The sequence below is a fragment of the Canis lupus genome, chromosome 5 (genome assembly GCF_048164855.1).
Source record: "Canis lupus baileyi chromosome 5, mCanLup2.hap1, whole genome shotgun sequence".
Lineage (NCBI taxonomy): Eukaryota > Metazoa > Chordata > Mammalia > Carnivora > Canidae > Canis > Canis lupus.
The window spans coordinates 31,024,750-31,037,371 of NC_132842.1; the positions used below are offsets into that span (position 1 = coordinate 31,024,750).

Sequence of the window (12,622 nt, forward strand, 5' to 3'; positions counted from 1 at the left end):
AGTACCAGCCGAGCCTCAGATACACCCCGTCAGGCGCCAACAGGCCCATGGGCCGCATCTCGTGGAAGCATGTCCTCGCCACCTCCTTAGGCCCAGAGCGGGGACCCCTGGTGTCAGGGAATGTGCCCTACGGAGGTTCCGTTCCACGTGTTCTACACTTGGCTCCCTGAACAGCCGAGAGTCTCCCTGAACGTGATGATCTAACAGAGTCACCTTGCCCGACTTGCTACCTGCTTCCCAGGTGACACTCAAAAGATACCAAACGTGCAGCTTGAGAAAACATAACAAAAATCAAGACCTGCTCACGTCCTGGGCAAGTTTGAGGAGCCAACAAGACAGTCCCTCAGGTGGATCTAAAAGGAAAGAGGGAGTGCCCGGGGGCTCCATCAGTTGAGGGTCTGCCTTGGGCTCAGGTCATGACCTCAGAGCCCTGGGATCCAGCCCTGCCTCAGTGAGCCTCCCAGCTCAGCGGGGAGCCTGCCTCTCCCCCCTGCCCCTTACCCCATTGGTGCTCTCTCTCTCACTCAAATAAATAAATAAAAATCTTAAAAAAAACAAAAGGCCGGAGAGAAAGAACCCCTCTGAAACCCCCTTGGGCCGGAAGCCCCAAGGACCAGAAGCCGCTGGGCCTGCGGACCCTTCCCAGTGGCAGGGAGGCCTCACTCGCGCCTGGGGGCCACCGCCGGGGAACCAGGCCTCCCCCTCCGGCTCGCTGGAAACCCAGGATGGTGAATCGATTCCACCAAGCGTGCCTCTCTTGATTCCCTTTTTTCTTAAAAATGAAAGCCCTGCGAAGCCTGGGATTTGTGAAAAACACAAACAAGGGGTAGTGGAAGGGAGGTGGGTGGAGGAATGGGGTGACTGGGTGATGGGCACTTGATGGGATGAGCACTGGGTGTTATGCTATATATTGGCAAATCGAACTCCAATAAAAAATATACAAAAAAAAAAAGAGAGTGAAGACAAATAGTTCAGAGATCAAATCAAACATTGCAGGTCACAGATGTTAAGAACAACAGAATAAACTTCCAATTTTAATACATGAGCTACATAACCCCAATGGGTCAAAACACATATTATCTGTGAAAACAACAAACCAAGTAAATAATCTCTCTGTAGAAAACCATTTATAACTCCCTTGGAAACTGAATTCATAATCTTTAATAAAGCTTGTTCATAATGATGATGAAAGAGTCAACCTAAAAGATTTTCCACTAGCCAAAGTTGGGACAAGTTCAGCAGCAATTATGATAATAACTGCAATGGATTAGAACACACCCAAAGCACTTAAATCCATGAATTTATAATGACACTCAGAAAACAAAACAACTCTCACTGGTCACCTTCAGGGGATGCTAAGAGAACAACCTATTTTTCCAAAAACTGATAAATAAGCTGAAAAAAAAAATCAAAGTATTTATCCTGTTTTTCCTCTACAAACTGTGCCTCAAGATAACCAAATAGTTAATAGGAAATGTCTTTTTTATATAAGTCTTACAACTAAGAAAAATGAAAGAATTAGAAAATTTAAAAAAAAAGGAAAATGAGTCATCACAGAAATAGCAGCAGATATAAAGGTCCTTTAAAGATAAGTTGTCTTGCACACGTACACCCGTGCTCATGTGCGCACACGGACCATATCATGCATGTTTTTCATCTTTTCCTTTTCTTTGTACTTCCTTCCCTGCGCTCCCCGCCCTGCTCACGGCCCAGATTTGTGATCGTGCTCATATAATCCTACTCCGGGTTTTACTGCATGACCTGTTGCTGCCCCAGCTGACCTCTTGCCGAGCAACCTGGAGCGATACCCATTTCTTGGTGTCCTCTCTCTCTGGCAATAGCGATTTCAACGAATTTTTGCCAGCCAGACTGGGGATAAAATGATACCTTGTTATTATTATTACTCTAGTTTGTACGTCTCCATCTCCTGCCAAATGGCAGAGTCTTTCCATATGTTTGTTGGCCATTTGGATTTGCTCTTCTGTGAGCTGGCTTCGTATCCTTGGCCTGTTTTTTTCTATTTAATTATGGTTTCTTAAAAAAAAAAATTAAGGGCTCTTCATTGATATATTAAATGACTGGTCTCTCGATCATTTCCTCCAAGACCTGTCACTTTTTCTTTTTCTTTCTCTTGTCTTTTTTTTTTTTTTTTTTTTTTAGCTTACACAATGTAGGATTTTATTCCATGAATATAAAGGAAGTCCACAGGAGAGCCATGTGATGATGTCCCTACTTCTACACCACCTCCTGATCCCCAGCGACAGGTCAGGGCCTCGCCACAAGCTGGAATTCTGGAAAATGGTGGAGAAAGTCCATCTCCTCCTTCCCTTCTAGCAAGGGAAGTTGTAAGTGTATTCTTGGAAGCCTCCAGCTGGCCACGTTTCCCGGGAGAAATAATGGGGTTTATGACATTCATATTACTTTTAGGGAAGGCTGAGTATAAACTCTTGGTCGTCTTTGCCACGAAATCCCAGAGAAGCTGTTTGCGTTCTCGGCACGACCCAGGCTCTAAATGAGATATTTCATCTCTCCTTCTGAGCCCTGACCGCTAGGAGTATTCATGCCAACACAAAAGGCACCAACTTTTCTTTATGGACAGTCACTTTTTACCACTCACAAGACAGCTTATTTTTAACAGAGTCCCTCTTATTTTTTAGCGTAGTCTTTCATGACTTCGCATTTCCAGAATCATTTTACTGTATTTCTGCTGTTTCACCTCTGACTTTGGGCCTCCATCCACTGGCACGTCGAGTCAGATCTAAACTTCCTGATGGCTGTCTGAGTCCGCGTGTCACAGCCTTTAGCATGACCAGGACAGGGCACTGGTTATGTCCTCGTGTAACAGGTGGATTATTTGTGTCCTGGGACTTCTGGCAAAATGGTGAAGAATCGTAATTAGTTTCTGGCAACTTCTCTGCTTTGGGGCTCCCCTCTTCTTCTCCCTCCTGTTACCACTTGTCTCTCCAGGGACCCAGAGACCCTGCTCTTCCCCCCTCACATCCTGACACCCCACTGGCCCCCCCAGATTGCCCCCCAAGCTCTAGCAGCTGTGCCCCCCTGCTTCCCGCTTCTACCCTGTGCTGTGCCTGCACCCCCACCTCGGGGATCCCCAAAGTCAGCCCCTGGTCTGGTGCCTGACCGACTGTGATGGAGCGTTCACCTACCCATTGAGAAAGGAGTTTATATAAACTTGCCAACTGTTTTTTAACGGAGAAGGTCCTTAAGGTTCTTAAGGGTAAAAGGAAAGGTGGTCCTGTCTTGAACTGTCCTTACCCTACAAGGTAAAATGTGGGCGGTCATGTCGTTCCAGTCCTTCGTGCGGATGTGCGTGCGTTCAAGCCAATGTAGAGAGCAAGAGAAGGGCATGCGTCAGGTATTACCAGTCCTGCGGTGGGGGGGAGGCTATCATCCACGCTCTGGAATGTTCTACTCACCAACATAGGACATCGTGACCCAGTTAGTGTGGTCATGTCCACAGTGGGGCGGGCATGTTTGGACGGAGACCCTGTTAGCCTCCTGCCTGGCTCTCCTCCGGGCAGATGGAAAAGGGGACGTGGGGCGGGATGGCGAAGAGCTGTTGGGAGCTCTCCAAGGGAACCCCAGCGGGTAGGGAGGGCCCCGCGGCTGGCGCTCTGGGAGCTCCGCGGCCTAACTGGCTCTTTCTGAGCAATGCACTGGGACGCACTGGGATGAGCTGGGACACACTGGGACATATGGGATGCACTGGGACGCGTGGGTGCACCCGGCGCTCCTCCATCTGCTGGATGACCTGGGGCTGCTCCCTCCCTCATTTCTTTCCTTCTTTAAGATTTTATTTATTTCTTCATGAGAGACACAGAGAGAGAGGCAGAGACACAGGCGAGGGAGAAGCAGGCTCCTTGCAGGGAGCCTGATGTGGGACTCGATCCCAGGACTCCGAGATCACTCCCTGAGCCGAAGGCAGGCGCTCCACTGCTGAGCCACCCAGGGGCCCCTCCCTCCCTCATTTCTTGCCAGGTGGATGGAACCAGCGGCAGCCCTGGAGCAGGGGTCAGGGGAGGGAGCTGCAGCAGGTGTGTCTGAGCCAGGGTGCAGGGAACAGCAGCCTCATGCGATGCGTTAGGGTCTCTTCCGGAATCCAGAGATAGATTAGATGCACCCGGCACCGCCCTCAGACTGATTGATTTATTATTGTTTTTTTTAATTAACATTTAAAAATTTTTTGAAAGCCCCTGGGTGGTTCAGTCGGTGAAGCATCTGCCTTCCGCTCAGGTCATGACCTTGGGGTCCTGGGATCGAGCCCCGAGTCGGGCTCCCTGCTCATTGGGGAGTCTGCTTCTCCCTCTCCCACCCCCGCCCATGCTCACACACTCTCTCTCTCTCTGCCATGTTGTCTCTCAAATAAATAAAAATCTTTAAAAATAATAAATTTTTTTTTTTTTTTTTTTTTAGAGAGTGAGCATGCACACTAGTGAGGGAGAGAGAGAAGCCCCAGCAGACTCCCTGATGAGCTCAGAGCCTGACCGGGGGCTCAACCTCACGACCCCGACATCACGACCTGAGCTGAAACCAAGAATCAGACCCTCAACCCGCAGAGCCACCCGGGAGCCCCGATTTATTACTGTTTTTAAATTAAGCTTGCTGATTTACACGTTTGATCGACTTTTTTCTTCCCTGACAACTTCGGTTCCACCTTGTTGTGTCTAAACCGCTGTGAAACGAGGCCGGGAGCCGTGGCAGGTGCACAGTTGTGTGCAGACAGGAGCTGGGGCTGGTCGGCCGGAGAAGGTGCAGCAACTGGACCCTCCAGGGCTCGGCGTGTGCACCTGTCCTGTCCCCACTGTGACGGGACCCACGAGGCCATTTCTTGGGGCCACAGCCCGCCCCGCTTGCCCAGAGTGACGGGGAGTAGAGTAGGGAACCCCCTTGGAAGGTCCCCACCGCAGATGGCCAAAATTAACGTGCTTGGTGCCTGAAGGGCCACCTCTCTGTCCCCGGAAAAGCATCTCGCGTGGAAAGCACTGGAGAGCTAGAGGGCCCTCGTTGCCGGGGCCGCGTGCGTGTGTGGGGACGGTTCGAGGAGGGCGGCGTGTGTCCTGCCGAGCTCCCAGGGGTGTCACAGGGTGGGAAGGATGGCCCTTGCCCACCGCCCGGCAAGTCTAGGCAGACCACGGGCACCGACGGTGCCGGCAGGCAGCGCTGGGGGCATAGGGTCACCCGCAAGGCCTGCTCTTTGAACACGAGCCTCATGGCAGCAGGGCCTCTGCCCTTGTCCAGGTGACCTGCTGGTAGCCTGAGAATCCTGGCGTGGCTTGCACAACCATCCAAAATGGAAAGATGCGGGGCGCCCGGGGGGCTCAGTCAGTTCAGTGTCTGACTTGATTTCAGCTCAGGTCATGATCCCGGGGCCGTGGGATCGAGCCCCGAGTTGGCCTCTGTGCTCAGTGCAGAGTCTGCTTGGATTCTCTCTCCCTCTCCCTGCCCCTCCCTCCTGCTCTCTCTCTCTCTCTCTCTCTCTCTCTCGAGTCAAGTCCACAAATCCTTAAAAAAAATAAGAATAAAATGGAAAGATGACCTCTGACTTCTGAGCCTTCAACGTGTGACTGCCTCCTGTAGGATGATGGTCACCTACCAGATTGACTCGGCGCCCCTGGGAGCACCTGCTCCATCGTGGGCGAGAGGGGTGGAAGCGGTGAAGGCGACAGACACTGACCCTCACAGCAGTGAGACCAGGTGTTTGCCCAGGCCTGGGACTTTCTGGGAACGGGGCGCAGCCCCCCTGGTCTGCTTCTAGGATGTCTGTCCTGCGACCTGCAAGAAGATGCTCGCAGCCAGGGGCCACCCGAGGTCCCCCACAGTGCTGGCGCTCGGGTGACGGGGCAGGGTGGCCCTAAAGGCTCCTGGTGACTGCATGCCTGAGCCCGTCCCGAGCAGATGCTCCTCGTCCTGCAGCTGCACCGGGGTCAACCCTCTTAGGCGGGGACGGCATCCTGTCTGCAGTGAGGTCACCTGCCTTGGGCTACAGCATCTGTGACCCGTGAGGCCAGGGCGACACCCCACGTGGCTCCCGGGTTCCAGGGCCCGAGCGCTCCTGGGGATGTGGCTTGGGTTTAGGTTAGGGGCTCAGCAGGGACCCTGGGGGCCCCCGCCATCTGTGAGGGCAGCACAGAGGCTCAGCACTTCCACCGCCCACTGCTCTCGAGACGCCTGACGGCCTGATGGGGGGCGGGAGCCGGTTCTGGAAGCTCTGTGTGTGGATGGCCTCACGCGGGCACACGAGGTTCCAGGCGGGCTGATGGAGGTGCCAACTCCAAGGACTGGCCGAGTGGGAGGGACAGGAGGGAGAGCAGGTTCCCGCAAGTCAGGGAAGCCAGAGGAGGCCCCCAAACCTGTCTGACTGGTTTCTCACCCATACTTGGCCCCTAGCGAAGGGAGGGCTGAGTGAGCTGCTGCTCCTGGGGAAGCCCGGGCTGGCTGGGGGTGCTGAGGCCTGGGCCACCCCCCACACACCTGGGCCCGACACACGCACGTGCACATGCACACGCAGGGCTGCTGCATGAGCAGTGGGAGGGAGGACTCCCTCCCTGGGGGGATACTCTCAGGAACCCCCATACCCTAGGGGAGGGCTGCTGCCTCCCTGCCCTCCCTTCAGCCCCGGGGATCCCCTGGACCTCTAGGACCGCAGCCACTCACCATGGCAGCAGACCCCGTGTCCCTGGCTGCAGGGTGGGGCAGGTGAGGGAGTCAGTCCTGGGCGGGACAGCTGACCTCTGACTTCGGGCAGGTGACACCAGGAGGGCCCCAGGCTTCCTCCAGCCGGCCTGCTGGGTCTCTGGGCCACAGCCTCTGGGTTCTCGTGGGCTCCGGGCGCTCCATTCTCAGCAGACCTGGGTCCCCCTCTACCAGCAGGCAGCCTTTCTCTGTAAACCTCACACTCGGTTGGGGAGGGGGGCACCCCACGGGCTGATGTGAGGCATTCTTCTCTCCTGTGCATGCTTTTTACAGGCCCCGGGGACCCAGTGCTGGGACACAAGCAAGTGACAGTGTCCCAGCCTCAGACTCCTCCCGGCTCCCTCCTGCTCCTTCCAAAGCGCTGGGCTCTGCGGGGGGCTGCTGCGGAGCAAGAAAGGGGCTGGATCACGCTGGGTTAGGTTCTGGCAACACAGGCCCTGCTGTCCCCCTTCCCCGGCCCTGGGGTCCACCATCAGCACTCTCCAGTGCAGGGGACCCAGGGCCGCTTGAGGCAGGACACCGGGTGGGAGGGGAAGTGAGGGATTTCCATGTGGCTTGGAACATACGGTGATGCAGAGGGAGGAAGCAGGCCCCAAAGTGGCAGGTGGGGAGGTACTCACAGAGGGTGGCCCTCTCCCCAGGGGTGGGTGGCCTTGGGCAGAGGACCATCCCTCCCAAGGCCCCATCTGTGCGTGGGGACAGTGAGTGACCACCATTCTCCCCCTGCCGTCCCATGAGGACACTCGCTAGATGCTCTCTAGACACCACCTCTGCTGCGTGCGAGCCACGACGTCCACGAGCTGACGGACGCCAGAGCCTCGGACGGCTTGACAGGCTCCAGACCTCCGGGCAGACGCGTTTGGTTTATCAGCTCAATCAAGAAACGTATAATAACAAAAGAGAGAGGGAGGCCCTCCTCTGAGTGTCGGGTCACATCAAACACAGCCCTTGCTACCGAAGATGAGCTTTATCCTAGAATAATAATGCCTTCCGTTGATCAAAGATGCTTTGATCTTTGATCTTAAGTGCCCTGATCATACACGGAGGATGACGTGGTATCCTATTTTATAGATGAAGATACCGAGACCAAGTTGGATTTCCAAATCAGCGGCGGAGCAAGAACCAAGAGCTTTTGCCTCCTGATAGCATCGGAAAAATTCCTCGTGGTTTACGCCGCACCATTTAATACCGAGGGAAAACAAGAAAATGGTAAGCGCCTCAGATTTTTAATCACGGGTCCCGCTCCTAAGGGAAGAGGAAAATAAAATGTGAAAATATAGATTTATATCTTCATAGAGTCTTCAGAGAACGCCCTGGTTGCCGGGAGCCCCGCCCTAGGCCAGGCCCCGCTGCACCGCGTTCTCCACCCGATGCGACTGCGGCTTTGTTGACTAACCGATTGCTCAAGACGTATCGAGGCCTCAGTCCTCTTCCAGCACGAAGATGAAACCGCGGCACTTCTTCAAGACCTCTTTAAAGAAGTTAGACGACGAGAGCATTTCCCTTTGTGTCTCCACCTGGGGGTCCCCTGACTCGGGGTGGGCTTGGGGGGCAGGTGCGCTGAGCCCAAGGTGGGCTGAGGGGGCAGGTATACTGAGCCCGGGTGGAATGGGGGCACAGGTGCATTGAGCCTGGGATGGGCTGGGGGGGCAGGTGCACCGAGCATGACATGGGCTTGGGGGGCATTGAGTGAGGGATGAGCTGGGGGGACAGGTGCATTGAGCCCGGGGTAGACTGTCAGGGGGGGCAGGTGCGCTGAGCCCAGGGTGGGCTGAGGGGGCAGGTGCACCAGGCCGGGGAGCTGTTTGCCTGGCTGCCTCCTAGGGGAGGAGAGACTCCTCAGAGGGTTTGACGGGCTGAGGCAGAGCTGGAGTTTATCTGATCCCTCAGAGACGCAGGTCCTACTGCGTGGAGGGTGGAGGTCCTGGGAATGTGTAGGGCTCGCATGCAGAGAGACCCCATAGCGACTCCCAGCCAGAGCCTCGGGTCCCACTTGCCAAGGACTTGAGGAATAGACCCCAAGGGCTGAGCTCTTGCTCTAACTCTGTACTCAGGGCAGCGGGCATTTAGAGAACACACAAGATGGGGGTGCTCAGGCTCCCCAGCATCCCCGCTGCTCTGGGTAGGGACGTCCCACTCCTCCCTGTGGCCTCAGGGAGAGACTTGGACCTAACGATGGAACGGATTCAGAGGAGCTAGAGGAGAGGTATTCTGCGGGGACAGGAAGCCTTTCCCTCGCACCCGAAATCACCCTCGGAATATTCGTGTGACAAGTGGCACATCCATGTGCCAGGGTCTGTGCGCACCCAAGCTCCTTGCTCGCTCCAAGCCGCAGGCAGCTGGCCGCACCCTCCATTACAGACCTGTTGGCCACCTGGGCTGGGAGTTCAGTGACGCCCATGGGGCCACCCTGATTCCACTCAGTTCCAGCACATCCGCCTCCACAGTCCACCCTGTGGGGTGAGCACTGACGGGCGGCCCGAGAGGAGCACAGGATGGCCAGCCAGGCCCCCTCTCACCCGGGACCTGCTGTGTCCACCACGCGAGGCTCCCTTCCCCTTCCCAGCCGTGCTCTCTGTGGGGATCACCTCGGCAAGAAGCTTCCACAGTGGCCCATCTGCCATCAGGGCCAGGGGCTGTGGGGAGGCCGCCGATGGCCCCCCGTGTGGTGTGGCTCCCTCCAGCCTCCCCTGGGCGGGCCCCGCCACTCCAATTCCTGAATTTCTGGTCTGCAGCTGGTCTGTCCCTCCCTGGGAGGAGGATTTTGCCCAAGGACATGATGGGGAGGGTGGAGAGCCTTCCTCCTCCCTTTGCTCCAATTGCAGAAAAGGAGGGGTTCCCATCCCACGGCAAGGCTGCCACAGAGGCTGTGCCCTCGCACACACTCAGCCGCCCGTCCCCACTGCAGTGCCCAGCTCTGAGCCGGTTGGCAGCAAGGTCGGAAGCTCCGTGACAGGTGTGGGCAACATGGCCGAGGAGCTGCCTCCAGAACAGGTGGCCAAGTTCAAGGAGGTCTTCTCCAGATTTGACAAGAACGGTGACAACACCATCAACACCCAGGAGCTGGGCGCTGTGATGCAGGCCCTGGGCCAGGATATATCAGAGGACGAGCTGAAGATGCTCATCGCCCAGGTGGACACGGACGGCGACGGGGTCATCAGCTTCCAAGAGTTCCTGGAGGCGATGGTCAAGAGGATGAAGTCCTGGGGCAGTGAGCAGGAGATGCGGGAGGTCTTCCGCGCCTTTGACCTGAACGGCGACGGCCACATCAGCGTGGACGAGCTCAAGCAGGCCATGGCCAAGCTGGGCGAGTTGCTGTCCCAGGAGGAGCTGGACACCATGATCCAGGAGGCCGATGTGGACAAGGACGGGCAAGTGAACTACGAAGAGTTCATGCGCATCCTCTCCCAGAAGTGAGGCCCAGTCCTGGCCCATCTCCCGCTGGACTCCAGTCTTCAGGCCTCTTTGGGGCCCCTGCTTGTGTGGCGGGGATGTAAAGGGCAAGTGTGGGTGGTGGTTGGGAAATTACCTACTGGTGGGAAAGCATGGCCTCTCTTGGGCCTGGGTTCTGTGCTCTCTGCGCCTGGTGAGACCCTACAGAGAAGTGGGGAGCCCCCACCTCACTGCGCTGAGGAAACCCAACGCAATGTGGTGGTTGAAATAAAAGCAGTGTGAGCTCCAAAGGGGGGTGCGTGCTTGTGCTTGAGCGGTTGGAAAGTAGAAAATCGAAGGCCCCAAACGGTGGCATTTGGGTTTCCTTTGAGCCTCTACCCCCTTCACTGGGTCCCAGTGGGGAAACCTGCCTGGGTAGGCCACACAGTCCTCCTCCAGCATCTCCCGGACACCTGAGGAGAACAGGTGCAAGTGGGGTGTGACAAGGGGGGAGGACAGAAGAGGAGCATTTCTTTGGCTCGAGGGACTACCTGAGCCTGGGTCTTGACTGGAGGCCGGAGGCTGGAGCCTGGGGCTGGGACACTGCCTCTTTTGCACCCCATCGTTCTCTGCTGTGCCCTCACCCTATGTGACCTGGGGCATGTGACACTGCAGGGTGGTCCCCCTGCATCAGGCCTGCTGGACGCTGCTCGTCACCTGTCCTGGGTCTCAGAGATGGCTCCACCTGAGGTCCCCCTGTGCCAGAGGGAACTGAGGCCCAGGTGGCATCAGAATGAAATCCGAGGGCTGGAGGGGAGGCAGGATGAGCCCCGGGACCCGGGATCCAGAATGCACACACACACACACACACACACGTCGGTTTTCTGGCGGCGTCTTGCATGCGGCCGTGCGGCTCTGGGTGCCCTGCAATGGTGGGCTTCTGCGTCCTCCTTCGCGAAATGAGGTTTCTCCTCCTTCTGGCGATGACTATGTTTTCCTAGCTGCGCCAAGTCAGTGGTTTCCAGCTCTGGGCAGGGAGGCAGAGCCAGCTCCCCCGGGGGGGTTGTTGCAAAATCCTGGTGCCCGCCCTTGCCTGCCCACCCCTCTTTCCAGCCCAGGTGGTGGGTGAGTGGTGGGTGAGCGCAGGGCTGGGGGGGGGCAGGGCATGGGGGTAGGCACTGCTGCTCAGATGATGCTTTTCTGGGTTTTTCCTCCCATTGACATGGTCGGTGGGTCACTGCAGTGTCCTGTGACCCTCACAGGTTGCCGTCTCCCAGGCCCGTCCTCAGACCAAGTGCCCGGGATACCAGGGTATGGCCAAGCCCCCTCCAAAGCACAGCAGGTGCTGGACACAGCAGGGCAGGTCCTGGGGGGAGGGCTGGGGGCTCCGAGGTGGGGAAAGAGTTTCAGGTCCCCGAAGGTCCTGAGGGAGGCAGGGGATGGGCCGAGGAGCAGGAGGACAGAAGTGTGCAACCCAGAGGAGGTCAAGACGTGACAACGAGGAGAAGCCGGGGGTGGGGGAGGGGGGAGGCAGGCGGCCCACCTGGTGTGGTGAAGGCTGCGGTGGCTGACGTCCAGCACCGGGGTGCTTCCCTCCAGAAAGTCCCTGTCCCCTCACAGATGCAGGTCACCGCGGCCTGAGTTTCTGAATTAGTGAGTCCTAAATGCCAGGCTGCCTCGGTGTGGAAACAGGCACCATAAAGACTTTCTCGACCTGCCCGAACGGATGCCGTTCTGAAATTTCTAAAGGCTACATGTCCTTGCTCCCAAGAAGCCACCAGGATGGCAGGTGGTAGTTGTGTGGGATTTCTTTCTTTTTTTTTTTTTTAATGTTCTTAGTCTGAAAAAAACTGAAGAGTCCTTACAAGTGCCCACCCCCCTCCGCAGTTAATGTGGGGGTTTCACTGCCCCGTGGTCCCAGATGTCTGAGAACCACTGCTGGAGTGGGGGGCGTGTAAAGTCGATTTCCTTCCTTCCTTCTTTCTTTCTTTCTTTCTTTCTTTCTTTCTTTCTTTCTTTCTTTCTTTCTTTCTTTCTTTCTTCTTTCTTTCTTTCTTTCTTTCTTTCTTCTTTCTTTCTCTCTCTCTTTTTCCTTCTTTCTCTCTCTCTTTCTTTCTTTCTTTCTTTCTTTCTTTCTTCTTTCTTTCTCTCTCTCTTTTTCCTTCTTTCTCTCTCTCTCTTTCTTTCTTTCTTTCTTTCTTTCTTTCTTTCTTTCTTCTTTCTTTCTTTCTCTATCTTTTTCCTTCTTTCTCTCTCTTTCTTTCTTTCTTTCTTTCTTTCTTTCTTTCTTTCTTTCTTTCTTCCTTCCTTCCTTCCTTCCTTCCTTCCTTCCTTCCTTCTTTCTTTCTTTCTTTCTTTCTTTCTTTCTTTCTTTCTTTCTTTCTTCTTTCTTTCTCTCTCTCTTTTTCCTTCTTTCTCTCTCTCTTTCTTTCTTTCTTTCTTTCTTTCTTTCTTTCTTTCTTTCTTTCTTTCTTCTTTCTTTCTCTATCTTTTTTCTTCTTTCTCTTTCTTTCTTTCTTTCTTTCTTTCTTTCTTTCTT

General features: G+C 55.3%; 1 protein-coding gene and 1 long non-coding RNA gene across 2 annotated transcripts; one reads left to right on the forward strand and one right to left on the reverse strand.

Annotated features, from left to right (window-relative positions):
• Positions 1-970: 970 nt before the first annotated feature.
• LOC140632920 (uncharacterized) lies at positions 971-2,865 on the reverse strand. The gene is made up of 2 exons (XR_012030567.1): positions 2,717-2,865; positions 971-1,199 (listed from the first exon to the last, which is right to left on the reverse strand). It is a non-coding gene; the product is annotated as an uncharacterized lncRNA (long non-coding RNA).
• Positions 2,866-9,537: 6,672 nt separating this feature from the next.
• On the forward strand, positions 9,538-10,394 carry LOC140633431 (calmodulin-alpha-like). The gene has a single exon (XM_072825931.1). It carries the CDS (start codon positions 9,679-9,681, stop codon positions 10,126-10,128), a length of 450 nt encoding a protein of 149 aa, XP_072682032.1. The 5' UTR covers positions 9,538-9,678; the 3' UTR covers positions 10,129-10,394.
• The last annotated feature ends 2,228 nt before the right edge of the window (positions 10,395-12,622 follow it).